The 20,121-nt window shown below is 37.4% G+C and overlaps 1 protein-coding gene across 2 annotated transcripts in view; it reads right to left on the bottom strand.

Moving 5' to 3' along the window:
* The window catches only part of KTN1 (kinectin 1), an 85,537-nt gene that overhangs the window by 57,150 nt on the left and 8,266 nt on the right, over positions 1–20,121 (bottom strand). For both annotated transcript variants that reach the window (XM_023726216.1, XM_023726217.1), the window contains exons 4-7: positions 16,230–16,360; positions 9,260–9,376; positions 7,219–7,359; positions 4,312–4,418 (exon numbers count right to left, since the gene is read on the bottom strand). In XM_023726216.1, coding sequence (XP_023581984.1) covers positions 4,312–4,418; positions 7,219–7,359; positions 9,260–9,376; positions 16,230–16,360 — 496 coding nt within the window. The remainder of the gene's footprint in view (positions 1–4,311; positions 4,419–7,218; positions 7,360–9,259; positions 9,377–16,229; positions 16,361–20,121) is intronic.

Below are 20,121 nucleotides of genomic sequence, written 5' to 3'. Positions count from 1 at the left end.
GGACTAGAGGGCAGGAGGGGACAGGAAAGCTGGTAATAGGGAACCCAAGGTTGAGAAGGGACAGTGTTGACATGTCGTGGGGTTGTTGTGTACTGTTTAATGAGAAACTATTTGTTCTGTAAACTTTCATCTAAAGAATAAAAAAAAAAAAAAATGGCCAAAATCAAAACATAACCCTACAAGTCAAACAAATAGAAAGAGCAGCAAAAGAAGCCCACAGTCACCAAAAGTAACAAAATAATAAAGATTGGAGTAGAAATAAATGAAATAGAGAACAGGAAAACAATAAAAAGAATCAACAAGATCAGAAGTTGTTTCTTTGAAAGCATCAATAAAATCAACAAATCACTGGCTAAACTGACAAAAGAAAAGCAGAAGAAGCAAATAACCCAAATAAGAAATGAGATGGGTGACATTACAACAGAATGAACAAATAAAAAGGATCATAACAGAAAACTACAAAAAACTGTACTCCACCAAACTTGAAAACCTAAAGGAAACAGACAAAATTATCTAGCAACATACCACCTACCTACACTAACATCAACTGAGGTCAAAAAACTGAATAGACTCATAACAAAAGAAGAAGATTGTAGCATTGTTAAAAAAAAATTCCCAACAAAAAAAGGCTTGGCCCAGACAGCTTCACTGGAGAATTCTACCAAACATTCAGAGAAGAGCTCACACCAATACCACTCAAACTATTTCAGAGCACAGAAAAGGAAGAATACTCCTGAAATCATTCTATGAAGCCAGCATAATCCTGATACCAAAGACAGGCAAAGACACCACAAAAAAAAATTACAGACCAGTATCCCTCAAGAATATTGATGTAAAAATTCTCAACAAATTCTTGCCAACAGAATTCAACCATACCCCAAAAAAAAAAAAAAAAAAATCGTGATCAAGTGAGGTTCATACCAGGTATATACAAGGATGGTTCAACATTAGAAAATCAGTCAGCATAATCCACCACATAAATAAAACAAAAGATTCACATGATCATCTCGATCGACACATTTGATAAAGTCCAACACCAATTCCTGATAAAAATTCTCAGCAATATAGAAGGGAAATTTTTCAACATAAAGGGCATCTATACAAAACTAACAGCCAATATTATTTTCAGTGGAGCAAGACTGAAAGCATTCCCCTTGAGAACAGGAGTCAGACAATGATGTCCTTTCTCACCACTCTTACTCAACATTGTACTGGAACTCCTAGCTAGAGCAATAAAGCAAGAAAAGGAAATAAAGGGCATTCAAACTGGTAAAAAGTGAAACTATTCGTACATGATATGATCCTGTACAGAGAAAATCCCAAAGATTCCGTAAGAAAGCTACTAGAACTAATAGAAGGATTCAGCAGAGTAGCAGAATACAAGATCAACATACAAAAACCAGCTGTATTCCTCTACACTAACAAAGATAACTTTGAAAAGGAAATCAGAAAAACATTACCATTTACAATAGCCCCCAAAAAGATAAAACACTTAAGAATAAATCTAACCAAGGACATAAAAGACCCATACAAAGAAAACTAGAAAACACTACTGCAAGAAACCAAAAGAAACCTACATAAATAGAAAAACATACCATGCTCATGGATAAGAAGACTTAACATTGTGAAAATGTCAATAGTACCCAAAGTGATCTATAGATATAATGCAATCCCAATCCAAATTACAACAGCATTATTTAACAAGATGGAAAAACTAATGACCAACTTTAAATGGAAAGGAAAAGAGGCCCCAGATAAGAAGTGTTGTTACTGAAGCATAAGAACAAAGTAGGAAGCCTCATACTACCCGATCCCAGAAACTACTTACTACACAGCCACAATAGTCAAAACAGCCTGGTACTAGTACAGTGACAGAAACATAGATCAATGAAACAGAACTGAGAATCCACAAGTAAATCCATCCACCTATGGACAGCTGCCCTTTGACAAAGGGCCAAAGTCCATTAAATGGGGAAAAGACAGTATCTTTAACAAATGGTGCTAGCAAAACTGGAGGTCTATCTGTAGAAAAATGAAACACAACCCATACCTCACACCACACACAAAAACCAACAAAAAATGGATCAAAGACCTAAATATAAAACCTAATAACTATAGAAGATCATGGGAAGAAAAAATAGGGACAACGCTAGGGGCCCTAATATATGGCAGGAATAAAATACCAAACGTAACTAAAAATGCATTACCAGCAGAAGATGAACTAGACAAATGGGACCTTCTAAAAATTAAACACTTATGCTCATCAAAAGACATCTCCAAAAGAATAAAAAGAGAATCTACAGGCTGGGAAAAATTTTTGACTATGAAATACACAACAAGGGTCTAATCTCTAAAATTTACAGAGAACTTCAATACCTCAACAACAAAAAGACAAACATCCAATTACAAAATGGGCAAAGGAAATGAACCTCACCAAAGAAGACACTCAGGTGCCTAATATGTGAAGAAATACTTGTGATCATTAGCCATTAGAGATGCAAATCAAAACTACAATGAGATACCATCTCACCTGACAATAATGGCACTAATCAAAAAAACAGCAAATAACAAATGCTGGCGAGGTTGTGGGGAGACTGGAACTCTTATACACTGCTGGTGGGAATGGAAAATGGTAAGGCGATTCCTTAAAAATCTAGAAAAAGAAATACCATGTGATCCAGCAATCCAACTCCTACATATATACCCTAAAGAACAGACATGTGCACACCCATGTTCACTGCAGCATTATCCACAATAGCAAAAGGATGGAAACAACCTAACTGCCCATCAATGGATGAATGGATAAACAAACTGTGGTACATACACACAATAGAATACCACACAACGATAAAGAATAACAACGAATCTGCGAAACATCTCACAACATGGATGAATCTGGAGGACATTGTGCTGAGTGAAATGAGCCAATCACAAAAGGACAAATACTATATGAGATTACTATTATAAAAAAAAAAGAAAAGAAAAGGTTTACATGCAGGAAAGAAAAAAAAATTCTTAGATGGTTACCAGGGATGGGAGGGAGAGGGAGGGCAAATTACTAACTAGAGAGAAGACGTGTTAATACTGGTGAAGGGAAAGGCAATATATAGTATGGGGGAAGTCAGAACAACATGACCAAGGCAAAGGAAGACACTGAGAGGAACACAAGAATAAAGGACAACTATGGTAATTACGATAATATAGACAATTCTGCAATAATAGTATTAACAACCAATTTACGAAAGGATACACAGGTAGATAGGTATGCTAAAGAGGTATGGGGGTGTGTAAGGGATTAACTCCCACCTGTAGATTAGGTTAGGCTGTGGATATTTCTACATACACAGGTTAGGTTGTGGATATTTCTACATACGTAATTGTAGTTGCTGCATGTATACTGATATAGACAACAGAGCACACAAGGGCTCAGTCATGGAAAACTTCTTAGATATAACACAAACACCTCGCAGGACGAAGTTCCTAGGCTTGATGATGGTGAAGGATCACAGACTTGGAGGACATCTACATCAATTAGCACAACACAGCTCATAAAGACAATGTTCTGCATCCTGCTTTGGTGACTAGGATCTGAGACCTTAAAAGTTTGTGAGTGGTCATCAAAGATACAACTATTGGTCTCTTACCATCCAGAGCAATAAACCACATAAACCACAGCCTATACAACCCCAAAGACGAGAAGAACTAGATGGTGCCCAGCTACCACTACCAACCGCTCTGACTGGGATCACAACAGAGGATCCCGGATAAAGCAGGAGAAAAATGTAGAACAAAAAAAAAATCAAATTCACACACACACAAAAAAAACCCAGGCTTACTGGTCTGACAGACTCTGGAGGAACCGTCAAAGACTATGGCCCTAAGACATCCTTCTGACTAGAACTGAAGCCATCCCCAGAGACCACTTACCAGCCAAACAATAGACAGGCCCATAATATAAATAATAACACCTGAGAGAAACATGATCCTTAGAACAATCAATTATATGAGATTGAAACATTTGCCCAAAAGTAAAGATGAGAAGGCAGGTAGGGGCAGATAATCTGAGTGAAAGGATACCCAGGGTGGAAATGGGGAGAGTGCTGACACATTGTAGGGAATGCAACCAATGTCATGGAATACTTTATGTACAAACTATTGAATGGGAAATTAATTTGCTCTGTAAACTTTCACCTAAAGCACAATAGATTTTAAAAAAAGAAACAAAAGTCTAATCAATTACTATTAAACACCATTTGATGATTCAAGAAAATACTCTGCCGTTCAAATGAAATAAAGCATTTGGAAACATACTTGCTTTCCAGCTGGTTGGTAGTGTTGCTCACAGCATCTCTCAGTATACCATTTTCTTGCTTCAAATGAGCTATCTCTGCCTCCAACTTCTCACGAACTTGCTGAAACTAAAATTATTTTACACAGGTAAGATTTAGCAAACAAGGACTGCCAAGACTAACTTTCAACAGAAACTCCATTATGATGAGAATATAAAAAGCATCAATAGAATGAAGTTTGGACCATTGTTCTCAAATAAATAAAAACATAAATTTAAAAGAACTATATTTTGTTAGTGATGAATGCAAAGGAAATATACAATGTCACAGCATTCAAGAACACAAATAGATGCTAACTGCTGTTACATTTGAAAAACAAAATAAACACACACAGAGACAATGTTCAAAACTAAAAGAGGATTTAGGATTTCTCTCCTACCTAATTGACTGTAAATGAAAGTTTAAAAACTGAAAATAGGCTCAATATTAGTGCACAAATTGAGCCATAATCAAATATATGGCAATTTCATTACACAAAAATCTACTTGTTAAAATATTCTGACCTTTAATTTTTTTCTTCCCAGAACTACAGTCAAAAAGATAAAGAACATCAAATTTTATTTCCACATAGGGATATTTCTTTCTTTAGTATATGAAATAATCTTATTAATAATTCTTAGTAAACCTATTCAATTAAGAGAAATTAAGGTATATGTTGCTATTTTGCAACAAATTCATATGGAATCTACTATCCTGGCCTCTATATGCAAGCAAATAAAAACTTAAGACTCAAACATCTTTCATCACCAAGCATCCTTCATCACCAATAAAAGATTATCACTAGAAGTACTTGACTAACTTTCAAATGAATAGTAAGTAGGCATTAAGGGGAAGAAAAAATTACTTGAGGCTAGGAAAATCATTTCTTCAATAACCTGAATAATGGAAGAGAGACTATTCCAAATGGCTGGGGGTTGAGATGATGGAGGATTAGGCCAAATAAAAGTACAGAAGCAGTGGATGGGAGTACCTGGAGTAAGCAGCAACATGACAGGGTAAGAACCTAACAACGGGATCACTTACTTCTTTTTTCCCATTACTAGTATTTCAGTGGAAAATCTGAGACTTTCAAAGCAGTGAAGAATAATTTAAAAATTTTAATAGACTAGCAAAAAGGACCAGAGCTATATTTTACAAAAAGTTAATCTGGTACCTATTAGAGGTTAGAATGGAAATGAGAGACCTGTTAAGAAGGCTGTGTAATCATTTCAGTATGAGATAATAAATTCAGGTGATATCTAAGAAATGGATGCAAAACTAACTAGAAATAAAGACTCTAAGATTTCAGAACAAACTGGGCATGGGAGAGAGAAGTGAAAGGTTTTATTCCAGCGTAAGGATAATAATGCCTGAAAATACTAGAAAATAAAAACAAGCTGATCAATAGACAAGATTTTGATTTTAGACATACGTTAGATTTGAGGTGATGATAGGCCTTCCAAACTGAAGTATTAGCCAGCAGATGGAAATAATCATTACGTAAAAGTCATTAGTCCATAAAGTTCAATTAAGAGGAGCATTTATACGCTCAGGAGTCCTGGTGGTGCAATGGTTTAAAGCACTTGGCTACTAACCATAAGGTCAGCGGTTCAAACCCACCAGCCACTCTGCGAGAGAAACATGTGGCAGTCAACTCCAGTATAGATTACAGCCTAGGAAACCCTTTGGGGCAGTTCTACTCTATCCTACAGGATCACTATGAGTCAGAATCAACTCGACAGCAAACAACAACAACATAAGCCCACCTGGCCAAAGACCCAAATCAAGTTCTTAAATAACCTCTTTATCAGTAATAAAGATGATCATTTTGGTATCTTAAAAACAACCAAAAAAAAAATCACTGGTCCAGACCTAACTGGAATCATGAAAATGGATGATACATGGGAAAAACAGACAGTAAGAACTGTACTTTATGAAATGCTGACAGCAGACAGAGGCAAAAGACTAAGAACAAAAGATACAAAAGATCAACTAAGCCAAAACCTTGGGCACCATCCTTCATCATCACCTCTCTCCTCTATCACCAAGTCCTATCTAACTCACTGTTTTGTTTCACACAAACTTATCACCACATTGTCAGTATCTGACTTCAGGCCCTTGTTCTCTGACTTGGATTCCTGAAAAAGCTTTCCAACTATCCCTGGTTCTACTCTCCACACTGCTGTCAGAGTAATAGCTAAAAATACTAATATAATCACACTTCTACATTACTTAAACTCTTTTTCTGGCTCTATACACTTCAGATACATAAGCTCCTTTAAACATGGCCCCTATTTACCTCTCTAGATCTTTTCTTGATAATCATACTAGCCCTAATTCCCAAATATCATAACTGTCACTGTATTTCTCACAAAATGTTATCACTGGACAACTGTACTGGAAACATCTGTGGTACACTCCTTGAAAAGCTCAATCCTGGACCCCAAACTAGACTTACATAACCATCATCTCTAGGGAAATCAGCTCCATTAACTGTTACATTCAATGGTATTTAGAATCCCTGCTCCATGCCACATGCACATTCCTTCACTCTGTTACCCGACAATGCCCAATTGATTGTTTCAGAAAGACTCTATCTGGACATCAACTCTATCAAGCCTTCCCCATCAATCCTTCTCTTCCCCATTTCCCATCTCCATAACTCCAAAGCACCCAAGGTTTACCTCTATTGTAACGGTGTATTTACTTGCCTGCTTCCTACCTCCCCACCTCATCTCCATCTAGAAAAATTGCTTACTACTAAGGATAGGCACCAAGTTTAACAAATCACTGTATCCCAATGGCCTAGCACATGGCCTTAACAGACTTAAAGTTTACTGATTAAACAAATGCAAACATTTCATTTTGTTTTCATAGAATTAAAACATACCTTCATCTGCATCTGTTGAGTCTCTTGATAACTGACATGCATTTTGTTTTGAAATACATTATGTTCCTTTTCTAATGTTCCAATCCGGTCTTTCATCCTTGCTATAACCACATTGCTTCTTTCCTTCTCTGTTATCATTTCCTAGAAGAGTAAACAGAAATTATGAAAAACTTACCATAAAAACAAGTATGATAAGCCTATAACAATGAGAAAACATTTTTAATTTCAGTAAAATGATCATGAATTCTAAAATAATAAGTACTTGCAAGGTTAAAAACCATAGTCTTCTGTATCTCAACTGTTCTTCTAACCAATTTCCTTCATAAATGCTTTGCCACTCTGTTTATTCTTATTTAAAATGTACATTCTGGTCTAAAAGTTAACGTCTGTTAACCTAGAATAAATTTTACACTCTAACTTGAGTACAAGAACGCAAAAGAGTTAATTCTCTATTACTCCCAGGTACCAGTTCCTTTATAGGATGCAGAAAAAGCGTGCATGCGTGCCTGCGTGCCTGCGTGTGTGTAGAGTCGTCCCCTAGTTGAAGAGATACACAGTAGAATGAAGTTTGGAGTAAGGCAAAGTAAAAATCAGAAAGCAAAGCTTTTATCATCTTCCCTAGTCAAATCTTCCAAGAGTGACTTCATTTTGCATTGTATTATGAATTCCTAGAAAAAATATTAATTATCAAAGTACAAGAAAGCGAAGCAAGTCATTTTAAAGTTATCTGCAGTCCATGTTCCCTGCTCCAAGAATTGTTTGACAAAATTTAAAATTTTTACGTACGAGTTGGTTCATTTACATTTGCAAAGTGTTTTACTGATGCATGTTGTTGTTATTGGGTGCTACCGAGTAGATTTTGACTCACAGCATACCCATGAGACAGACTAGAACTGCCCCATAGGGTTTTCTTGGCTGTAATCTTTATGGAAGCAGATCACCTGGTCTTTCTCCCACGAAGGTGCTGGGTGAATTCAAAACCTCCAACCTTTCTTTAGCATCCAAGCACTTAACTGTTTGTGCCACCAGGGTTCAAAGTACATCTTTAATGCACAGCTCAGTACCCATTGCCAAGGAGTCTAATTCAACTCACAGCACCCTATAGGACAGAGTGGAACTGCACCATAAGGTTTCTAAGGCTATAATCTTTACAGAAGCAGACTGTCACTTCTTCTTTTTGCAGAGTGGCTGGTAGGTACAAACTGCTGATCTTTTGGTTAGCAGCTGAGTGCTTAACCACTGCACCACAGGACTCCTTCAGAAAACTAGTCATATAAAATTATACTTTTTGTAATATTAAGAATAAAGCTTATTTATTTTAGTAACAACTTAAATCTTAATTTGACTAACTTTTCCCACTGATTTTTCTTCTTCAAATCCACATAAAAGATTTATATTCAAACAAGGCCATTCATTCTCATAATGACATCAAGTAGCTAGCTAAACGATTCATAAATAAGCTTCATTTACTCTACTGTATTTAATCCCAAAAAGAAGAAACAAGCACTTCAGGGGGACTGTGACCACATTTTCTATAAAGTTTCAATCCTGTTTTCTCATCTATGTGGTATTTTAAAGGTCTACTTCTCAGAATAAAATTTCTGGGATTTGATGATTTTCATTAATTAAATATTATAACTATTTATCACAAGAAAAGAACCTCCATAAATAAATTACCTATGTTAAGAAACTCACATTTATCCTATAAATTGGACTTAAATAAGATTATACTAAGTTTTGTGCTTCTATAGAGAAAACTCTATGTCAGATTTAATTAAAACATATTCACAATGACCAAATACTTTTGCTATTCTGAAACTAGGGTATTTGTAAGTACTGTTATTTTAAATTCATAACTCAAATGTAGGATATAGTATCATGAAAGACTGAGATAAAAAAAAATTCTATCAGAAAATAACTTCTTTGCTGGGTGTAAACTTGTTATACAAACAATTAAATTAGAAATTATGGACAATTTCTAAAATGATTTATGTGCTTCTTATAAAGCAAGTATATCCCTCGAATATAAGAATATTTTCACCTGGGTTAACTGCTTACACCGATCCTTTGCAGCAGCAGCATCTTCCTTCACAGCAGCAAGTAACTTCTCTTTTTCTTGAAGTTGATGTACAAGTGCAGTTAATTCTCCTTTACTAGACTACAATTGAGAAGTCAATATAGAATTAGTAACAGCATGAGTTAATGAAAATGAAGTATCTAATATCAAGTGTTCTTGGGCCAATGCAGAGTTCTGTTACACAGAAAGTAGAATAACTGCCAAATGCTGGTCAGTGAAATATCATTCAGAAAAGTCAGTGTATTGTTATGCATCCAATGCTAACTTCAGAATATATATTGTCTTAGTTATCTAGTGCTGCTCTAACAAAAGTATCACAAGCGGATGGTTTTAACGAAGAGAAGTTTATTTCCTCATAGTCAAAGTAGGCTAAAAGTCCAAATTCAGGGCATCAGCTCCAGAGGAAGGCTTTTTCTCTCTGTTGGCCTTCTTCTCTTTGGTGTTCCCCCGGACTAGGAGCTTCTCTGTGCAGGGACCCCAGTCCAAAGGACACACTCTGCTTCTTTGGTGTTCCCCCGGACTAAGAGCTTCTCTGTGCAGGGACCCTGGTCCAAAGGACATGCTCTGCTCCCGGCACTGCTTTTTTGAAGGTATGAGGTCCCCCACTCTCTGCTTGCTTCCCTTTCCTTTTATCTCTTGAGAGATAAAAGGTGGTGCAGGCCACACCCCAGGGGAACTCCCTTTACATTGTATGTGACCTGGGTAAAGGTGGTGTTACAATCCCACCCTAATCCTATTTAACATGAAATTACAATCACAAAATGGAGGCCAACCACACAATTCTGGGAATCATGGCCCAGCCAAATTGATACATACATTTTTTGGGGGACATAATTCAAACCATGACATATATCAGTCAAGAAACAGATTTTTACGAATAATTATAGAACTTCCAGTTTTAAACCCAGAGTAAGGTAACACTTTCCTCCTCCTAGATGATGAAAACGAAAAACTATTATGAAACCAAAATACAAATGATCTTCGATAAAATAGTCATCTGTAATTCCCAAGCATACTATCAGGAAAGACTGCCAAACACAGTGAAGATCAAACACACGTACTTGACAACCCTGGCACAATAGAAACCCAAAGGCTACATAGGTGCCATGGGTGCATAGTTCTCCGAAGTTAACAGAGGCACATCCTAAAAGGCAAAACCAACAATCCCCTATTTGACACCAGGAACAAGTGCAACGACTACAGGCAGGAAATTTCTTGGAAGGCGGTCTCAAGAAACAGAAGTAAGAATGAAGAAGAAATCACACAAGCTTCACTCTAAAGGATCAGCTATCCAGTGAGGCAGAGAGATGATCCAAGAGAAACAACACTCCTCACTGAAAGAAGTAAAGGTCAAAAAGAACCAAAACGGTATCTATGCAAGATAGAAGAAAAAAGGAAGAAAAACAATTGGGAAAAAAAAGACAGGTGAAGACCAATCACCAGATAAAAGCTGTCAGAAAGTAGATAAAAATTATGATGAAAAAATATTACCATGATTTTTTAAAATCCAATGTAGCAGTCATCTCTGGAAAGCAAGAACAAAGAGCAGGCACACAGGAAAGAGCTCAGAGAAGAAATAAGTCCACAGAATGAGGTGAAACATGAGCTGGCAAAACCCAAAGTGGACCTAAAAGTAACAGCATTCCAGAAATGTAATCCAATTAGAAGCAGAAAAAAGGAAGACATGCTCCTGAAAACACAGTAAAAGCCACAGAATCCAGGGCTGATAAAAGTAAGTAAAAAGAAGTGAAAATAAAAAGGTTTTTTTGTTTGTTTTTTAGAAAAGAAATAAAATATGAAAGATAAAGATTAACAAAAGAGATCCAACATATGCTTAACTGATATCCCTAAAAGAACTGAAATTTTATCTAACACTTTCCAGAAAAAGAAAAGTTTATTTAATCTAATGATCGAAAAGACATGTTATATGCAAGAGGAAAGTGATGGAGGAGTCAATGGCCAGCTATATTATAGTAAAATTACTGAACTTCAAAGAAAGTGAATCCTATCATGTTAGGACAGTAGTGTAGACACTAGAAAAATCCAATAAATAATAAGCACTTGATTGACTGCCCAAAAGATGTTTTTATGTGAGAGTATGGTTTGAAAAAAATACATAAAAGAGAGCACTATTCAGGCTGGTCTCAGACCTCTACTCAGCAATATGAATGTAGAGACTAGTAAAGCAATGTAATCAAAATCTTTAAGGAAAGAAAATAAAACCCAGGAACATTATACCCCACCAAACCACCATTCAAGTATAAACAGAACAAAGCAGCATTTTAACTTGCCAAGAATTTAGGGAATATAGATTTTATCAGTCCTTCTTGAAGAAATTCCAGGAAACAAAACTTCATTCAACCAAGAGATGAATAAATCAGCTATGGCAAAAGAGCTGGTATTGAGCTTTGAACCCATTAAACTGTAGAACTAAGATTAAATCAAACATGGAAATTACAGTCACAGAACAGACTTTAATATTACAACTATCTGGTGACCAGAAATGCTGTAAGTGATAAAAGTTGAGAGGAGAAAGCAGAAGGAAGGTAGAAAAAAATTAAGCAGGCAGACTTCCTCCAGTTATATAACACGGGGTCAAAATAGTTAAAGTTGAAAAATCACATAATTGAGGCAAGTACATTTAAAGGCCAATAGTAAAAAGTAAAATCAATTAAGTAATCAAATAAACTTTAACAATTAACATTTTTGAGCAGCTACTGTATGCTAGGAACTCTAAGCAACTAATGTGTATTAACTCATTTGATCCTCAAAATCTGGTTATCATCCCCGTTTTAGAGATGGAGACAGAGGGGGAACTGAGGCATTGAGGTTAAGTAACTTATCTAAGGCCACAAAAGTTCAAAGTGGCAGAGCCTAAGATTTGAATCCAGGAAATCTGACTTCTAGAGCTCCCAATCTTAACCCACACTCTACAAACCATAAAACACAAGTGTCTTCTAGATTAAACACAAGGGTGTGCACACACACGCACACACACAGAGTTCTCTCTCCAACTCCGCAATCCCTTTTAGCTTTTACCCTGTATTTCCCTTCCCATTTAAACTAAGTCACAGTCAACAGTCCTTGATCTCTCAATAGCTTGTCACTGTTGCTCTACCCCTACCGCATCCCAGAACTCTCTATCTACTCTACACTTCTGTGATTCCATACTAGTGTGTCTCCTAATGTATCTTCCCTCTTCTGCTCCTCTTTAGTATCCTTTGTAGCAACTTTTCCTGCCCTTTAAATGCTGATGTTTCTCAGGGTTCATTCTTGAACTTTCTTATCACTTCCCACATCCTTTCTGATATATGTCCTCCATATGTATTCACTGAGAGTGAATTACTTTCGTAAATCGCTCCCATTGTATCCTTTCTTCATCTCTAGAAAAATAGATACATTCAACTGTGAAATTACTACTTCCGCTTAAACAGCTTCCTAATTTTTTTTTTAACCATCCTCCACTCTCTCTTACTCCACAAAGTGTTCACAAATATCATGATCACCACAATCTATTCTGTTACTCAGGGGCAAAAACAAACAGTCATCCTAGACTCTTCTTTGGCCACCATATCTAACTGGCCATCAAGTCCTCTAACTCCTCTACCTCTGAATGCTAGTGCCCCTGCATTTATTTTCCCCCTTTCTCTGAACTGGTCTTTATTCAAAAAAAAAAACAAAAAAAACCCACTGCCGTCGAATCAATTCCGACTCATAGCGACCCTACAGGACAGAGTAGAACTGCCCCATAGGGTTTCCAAGGAGCAGATGGTGAATTCAAACAGCCAACCTTTTGGTTACCAGCTGAGCTCTTAACCACTGCACCACCAGGGCTCCTGGCATCTATTAAAAGGTATGACCAAGACTCAGTTTCTATGGTAGGTAAAGGGGGAAAATGAAACTTCTCTAGTCTTTCAAAGATAGAGGTCACCTACAAGGGCACTGAGTCCCTGCAGATGAGAACAGACCCACACCAGTAGAAGTCAAAAAAGATTTTAATCCAGAGCCAAGTGGCTCCATGGCCGGGGAAAAAAATGTGAACAGTTTCAAAACACTTTCTCTATTTCGAACTCTATCTTTAACAACCCCAACTTCCTCCCTGGACTGCCTAAAATAAAGGGGAATCTGATTTACTACTCAGTCTCTCTAGAGCTCAAAGCTGTCTCAGACAATAAAATGACTGCTCTTGCCTCCATAAACCAACAGCAACATCCTTACTCAGGAGAGTGACACTTAAAGCAATTACTTTTTTAATTTGAAATAGCACTTTAATTTTAAACAGCTAGGTAGTAACTTCAGCTTGGGGCTTTTACCTGCTAGGTGCTTTTCCCAATCCCCACAAATAATAAACAACTCTTTTTAGATATATACTCATCCAATTATAATAAAGCAAATGAAAGGATAAACTTATCAAGAATTTCGAGGAAGTTCCTTGCAACAGAATAATCTGACATTTTATCCCAAGTCACAGTTATCACATTTACTCTACTGACTACCCTCCAGCACCTTGTTTCCTCTGGGTCATTACAAGTACCACATGGAGACTGTCCAATAAGTATATTACATTGTTCAAGATGCCATAGGCTTATAAAACATTGTTTACTAGATACTTGGAAGTACGAATAGACTTATTAAGTAAACATGAGTGCCTAATATGTGTCAGACATTCAGAAGACCACAATGAGCAAAAACAGACATGATGCCTTCACAAATCCTCATGAAGCTTATAGTCTAGTGAAAGAAATAAACATTAAATTACCGTCACCCCTTCAGTATCCTCAGGGGACTGGTTCCAGGACGCCTCCCCCCACCCTACCCCCATGGATACCAAAATCCCTAGATGCTCAAGTCTCTTATATAAAATGGCACAGTATTTGCATATAACCTACGCACATCCTCCCATATACTTTAAACCAAGTCTAGATTACTTCTAATACCTAATACAATGTAAATGCTCTGTAAATAGTTGTTTCATCAAAATTGATGATGTGTTCTGGTAGGTAGCCTATCTCTTCTATGAGTTTCTTGAGCTCTCCTGGGAACGCTGACAGCTGCCTTGGCATTAGCCAATTCTCCCGTGATCTTGAAATTCCTGAGACTGTGCACTTTACATAGCTACCAGCCATCCCTTACTAGCCTTAAACGCCTTCCTGTAGCTCTCCTCAAACCATTTATACTTAGCCTTAGAAGGACTGCTTTGACCATTTCGCTGCTTTTTAGGAGTCATTTTTTTCACAGAAAACAAAGGGTGCACACAACACAAGTAGCAAACAAACAAGACACAAGGTGAACAATGCTCAAACAACGAGTGCTGGAGAGAGACTTAGGATCTATGAAATGGCAGGAGTCTACAGCAGGGTATGCCTACACATCACTTCATTCACATGGATTCAACATAGTGCTTAGTGCACGACAAATTCAAGTTTTACTTTTTGGAACTTTCTTTTTTTTCCTCCCTGAATATTTTTGATTCAGAACCCACAGATATGGAGGGCCAACTGTATACTTATTTCTGTTTATTAAATAATAATAAATGCTATTTGAAAAAAGTACAGCTAGCTATGAGAGAGAATAGCAAGAAAAACAATTTAGAAAAAGTGGTTATTTAAGCTGAAACTTTAAGGAGGAGTTAGCCAGGGGAAGAACTTAGTAAGGAAAAACAGGACCATCCAGGCAAAAGAGTGAGCTTGCTTTGCTAGGAACCAGAGAAGATCTATTGTGGATGAAATCTAGTGAGGAAATGGGGAAAATGGCATGAGATGAGGCTGTAGAGAGAGGTAGGCACAGGCCTGCTAAGGAATTTGGATTATGTTCTAAGTGCAAAGGGAAAGGTACCAAAGGCCTTTTAAAGCAGTGAGTAACATAACCTGGTTTACTTATTAAACGTCACCCCTGCAATGGTGTGGAAAACAGATTACAGGGCTAAGAGGGGAAGCAGAAACAACAATTAGGAGACCTCTGCAGGAGCTCAAGTGAGAGGTAATGGCATGAACTAGGGAAACTTTTTTTATCTTAACAACAAATGGAAAATAGGTGGTGGTGATGGTTGTATAACAGCGTAAATATAACTAATGCCACTGAACTGTCTACTTAAAAAGTTACAATAGCAAATTTTGTTATATATGTTTTACCACCATAAAACAATAATTAAAAAAAAAGAACAAATGGGTGCCACTAAAGGTTTTAAAACAGAGCGCTGGTTAGATGTGTGTGTGTTAACCCATATTTTAAGAATGAGCACAGTTAAGCCAAGTTATCTGATATTGAATACCAGATACCACATCAGCTTATCTTACGTAAGCAAGACTTGAAAACTGGTCACCTTTCCCAGCTTGACACAATGCACGTGATACTATAGCGAGCAGATGTATGACAATATAGATATTAAGTCCGTGGGGTTTTTTGTTTTGTTTTATACAAATTTTCATCAGCCATGTAAAAATAGCAGTATTCTCTCACATCCAAATCATTTTAGAAGGGTAATACCATACTCATACACACAACAAACAAAGAAGGTTGCCAAGGACTTTGAATGGTGCTGTCTTTAGCAGGAAAAAACAAAGAAAAAAAAACATATATGCTATCCAGAAATCACCCAGCCCTGACTTCAACACTTTCAGTCAGAACAAAGCAAAGTACAACTACAGGCAAGTGTGAAATGACTTCAAAGTCATACAAATCATCTTATCTTGAGAAACTGACTTTTGTCAAATATCAAATGATTCAACAGGTATCTAAGTAAACTGAATAAACGTATTGATTAGTATGGATATATGAAATAATTTCTGAAGACATTCCAGAACTTTTGGATGTGACTGTGTTTTGGGATGTGAAGGATGGGAGTAGATAATAATTCATTGTTCTAGCAGCAGTCTTGTTTGGTGAACTTCTAATCACTGTTTCCAAATATGCCTAAAATCAAAAGAATGTTTACCTTCTTTAAAGCATCCTGTATCACACCAGACTTCTCCTTTAGCAGGTCTACAACACAAAGGGCTTCATCTTCAGAAAACATCATGGTCTTCAAGGATAGAAGAAAATCTTTAAATTTCACTTCAGCATTTTCTTTAAAAAAAGAAAAAGGAGTTGGCATTTAAAAGACACAGGTAATAACCTCAGCAAAGGTAAGCATCATGAATTCCTGGCCTAGAAAATCAATCATTAAGAGAAAAAACAGATTTACACTTCAGGTCAAACAACAATAAATGCTCTAGTCAAGAGGTAAAAAAGTACCTTTACCATCTTTAATATAGTATGAAATCAGTTTATATTATACTAAAAGTTTAACTTTCAGCTAAAAGTTTACGAAACTACGTAATACTAAAATGCCAGTATGCCTTCACTTTAAAACAAATCATTTAGGGGGCGGAGCCAAGATGGCGGCGTATTAAGACGCTTCCTATATCCCTCTTACAACAAAGACCTGGAAAAACAAGTGATTTGATTACATATGAATATCTAGGAGCCCTGAACAAGGCAAAGTTTAGGAGTCGGATTGAGTGGCGGGAAGATAGGGAGACGGTTCGGAAGAGGCCAGCACCACCAGAGCGGCGGCGGCGGGAGAGCAGCTCTTCAGCCGTGCCGGCAACTTCCCAGCTACGCCGGTCCACAGTGAAGCAGGGAAACATATGTGCACGTACTCGGAGAGCAGTTTCCACATCCAGAGAGATCCGCCAGCAGAGATTCTGCTTGGACGCTCAGAACCAGTGAAAAGCAGCTCCCAAGACGCTAAGATAAGTACATGCGTGCACCCTTTCGCTGGGATTTAAAAAGAAAAAAAAAAAAAGCCCATTTGGGAAAAACCTCTCTCCCTTTTACCTCCTCCCTCTGCGCTCTGCACCAGGAGCCCACTGGCACAGAAGTAGATCCCAAAAGGTACCCTAACCCATTCTCCTGGCCTTGGAGAGGGAACAAATGAGCTACTGGCTCCCATAAGCCAGGAACATAGGGTCTGCACAGCTCCTTTGCTAGGCACAGGTATCAGGGATCCGCAGACTCTGAGTGCCTTACACCCCATATAGACTCGTGGGGACCCATCTCAACAGCGTTAGTCCTCACTTCCACAGTACAACAGAGAAAACATCTGAAGTTTAACCTCAACTGCTTCAGCTGTGAACTGGCAGATTTGTGACCCTCGAAACAGCTCTGCCCCTTAAGTAGGTACTTTTATCGATCTGCAGCAGGGGTTTGAGGACTGGTAATATGACCTAAAGTGCCTAGTCACCTACTAAAGGAGTCCAAGAAAAAGTGGTGCCCTCAAGTCTTTACAGCCAACAGAGTGGGGTGCTCACAGTCCGGCTGCAAAACTCACCTACCTACTCACCCTAGAGAATAGGGACATGTCTTCCTTTCAGACTCTCAGGGGCAGCCGTCAGCCCCCTGCCTGGCTCAGCACATGATCCCCTACTACAGCCAGAGTCCAGTGCCTGCACCAATCTCCCATGCTTCTCTAGGACTGGGGGTGAAAGCCTGCATCACACACTTGGTGACCGACTGCCTGAACACCTGAGCTGAACCCATACAGGAAAATTTAACAGACTCCTGTGTGCACATACGTAGTTACAGAACTAACTACCTGGTGGCAGGTCATTAGACATCCAAAGGTTACAAAAATCAAACTAGTGCACACGAGCAGCCTATCTGAGCATATCAAAACAAAACAAAATAAGAAGCTAGGTCTCACTAAGCAAACACAAAATAAAATTATAATAAATTATTGATGGCTTGGAGATAGCAGTCAATATCAAGTCACATAAAGAGGCAGTCCATGATGGCTTCAGCAAGCTCCCAAAATAAAGAATCCATAAATTTTCTGGAGGAAGAGAACTTCTTGGAATTACCAGAGACAGAATACAAAAGATTAATATACAGAACTCTTCTAGAAATAAAAAAGGAAATTCGACAGAACGCAGCAACAGTCAGGCAGCATACAGACACAGTAGTAGCAGAACTTAAAAAACTTATTCAAGAACATAATGCCGAATTTAATAGGCTGCAAGAATCCATAGAGAGACAACAATCAGAAATGCAGAAGATTAACAATAAAATTTCAGAATTAGACAACTCAATAGAAACTCACAGGAGCAGAATTGAGGCAGCAGAAGTTAGAATTAGTGATACTGATGATAAAGCCCTTGACGCCAACTTATTTGAGGAAAAATCAGAAAAAAGAATTAAAAAGAATGAAGAAACGCTAGGAGTCATGTGGGACTCTATCAACAGAAATACCCTATGAGTGACTGGAGTACCAGAACACGGGGGGGATAATAGAAAATACAGAGAAAACTGTTGAAGATTTGTTGACAGAAAACATCCCTGATATCATGAAAGATGAGAAGATATCTATCCAAGATGCTCATCGAACCCCACATAAGGTAGATCCCAAAACAAAGTCACCAAGACCTATTATAATCAAACTTACCAAAACCAAAGATAAAAAGAGAATTTTAAAAGCATCTAGGGATAAAAGAAAAGTCATCTACAAAGGAGAGTCAATTAGAATAAGCTCAGACTACTCAGCAGAAACCATGCAGGCTAGAAGGCAATGGGATGACATATATAAAGCCTTGAAGGAAAATAACTGTCGGCCAAGAATTATATATCCAGCAAAACTGTCTCTCAAATATGATGGTGAAATTAGGGCAGTTCCAGATAAACAGAAGTTCAGGGAATTTGCAAAAACCAAACCAAAATTACAAGAAATACTAAAGGGAGTCTTACGATTAGATAATCAATAACACCAGCTAACAACACAAGACTAGAACACAGGACAGAGCAACCAGATGTTGACTCAGATACGGATATCGAAAATACATCAAAGCTAAAACATTGAAAATAGGGAAACAGATATCAATATGTAAAAAAGGATAATATAAAACAAAAATAGGGACTTAAAAAATGGAGACATTAATTTTTTATATGGAGCGGAAGTTAAGGCAATACAAAGTATTAAAAGACTGGTATAAACTTAGAAAAATAAGGGTAAATATTAAGGTAACCACCAACGACTCTAACAATCCTACAAATCACAATAAAAAAGTAGAAAAAAACAAAGACCCAGCAAACACAAAATCTACAACAAAGAAAAAGATGAAAAAAAAATACATAAAGAAAAACAACTCAGCACAGAAAATTGAGGCAAACGAAACTCTGAACAACACACAAAAAGAGATATTAGGATGACAGCACTAAACTCATACCTATCAATAATTACGCTGACTGTAAACGGACTTAATGCACCAATAAAGAGATGGAGAGTGGCAGATTGGATAAAAAAGCAAGATCCATTTATATGCTGCCTACAAGAGACGCACCTTAAAGACACAAACAGGCTTAAACTCAAAGGATGGAAAAAAATATATCAACCAACAACACTCAAAAAAGAACAGGAGTGGCAATATTAATCTCTGACAAAATAGACTTTAAAGTAAAATCCACCACAAAGGATAAGGAAGGGCACTATATAATGATTAAAGGGTCAATTCACCAGGAGGACATAACCATAATAAATATTTATGCACTGATTAACAGGGCTCCCAAATACATAAAACAAACTCTAACAGCACTGAAAAGACAGACAGACTGCTCCACAAAAGTAGTAGGAGACTTCAACTTACCACTTTTGGTGAAAGACAGAACATCCAGAAAGAAGCTCAACAAAGATACAGAAGAGCTAAATGCTACAATCAACCAACCTGATCTGATAGACATATACCGAACACTCCACCCAACAGCAGCCAAGTATACTTTCTTTTCCAATGCACATGGAACATTCTCCAGAATAGACCACATATTAGGCCATAAAGCAAGCCTTAACAAAATCCAAA

The sequence above is a fragment of the Trichechus manatus genome, unplaced genomic scaffold (genome assembly GCF_000243295.1).
Source record: "Trichechus manatus latirostris isolate Lorelei unplaced genomic scaffold, TriManLat1.0 scaffold00010, whole genome shotgun sequence".
In the NCBI taxonomy this organism is placed as follows: Eukaryota; Metazoa; Chordata; class Mammalia; order Sirenia; family Trichechidae; genus Trichechus; species Trichechus manatus.
The sequence above is the reverse complement of the archived record's forward strand: the minus strand, read 5'-3'. Positions and strand labels throughout refer to the sequence as shown.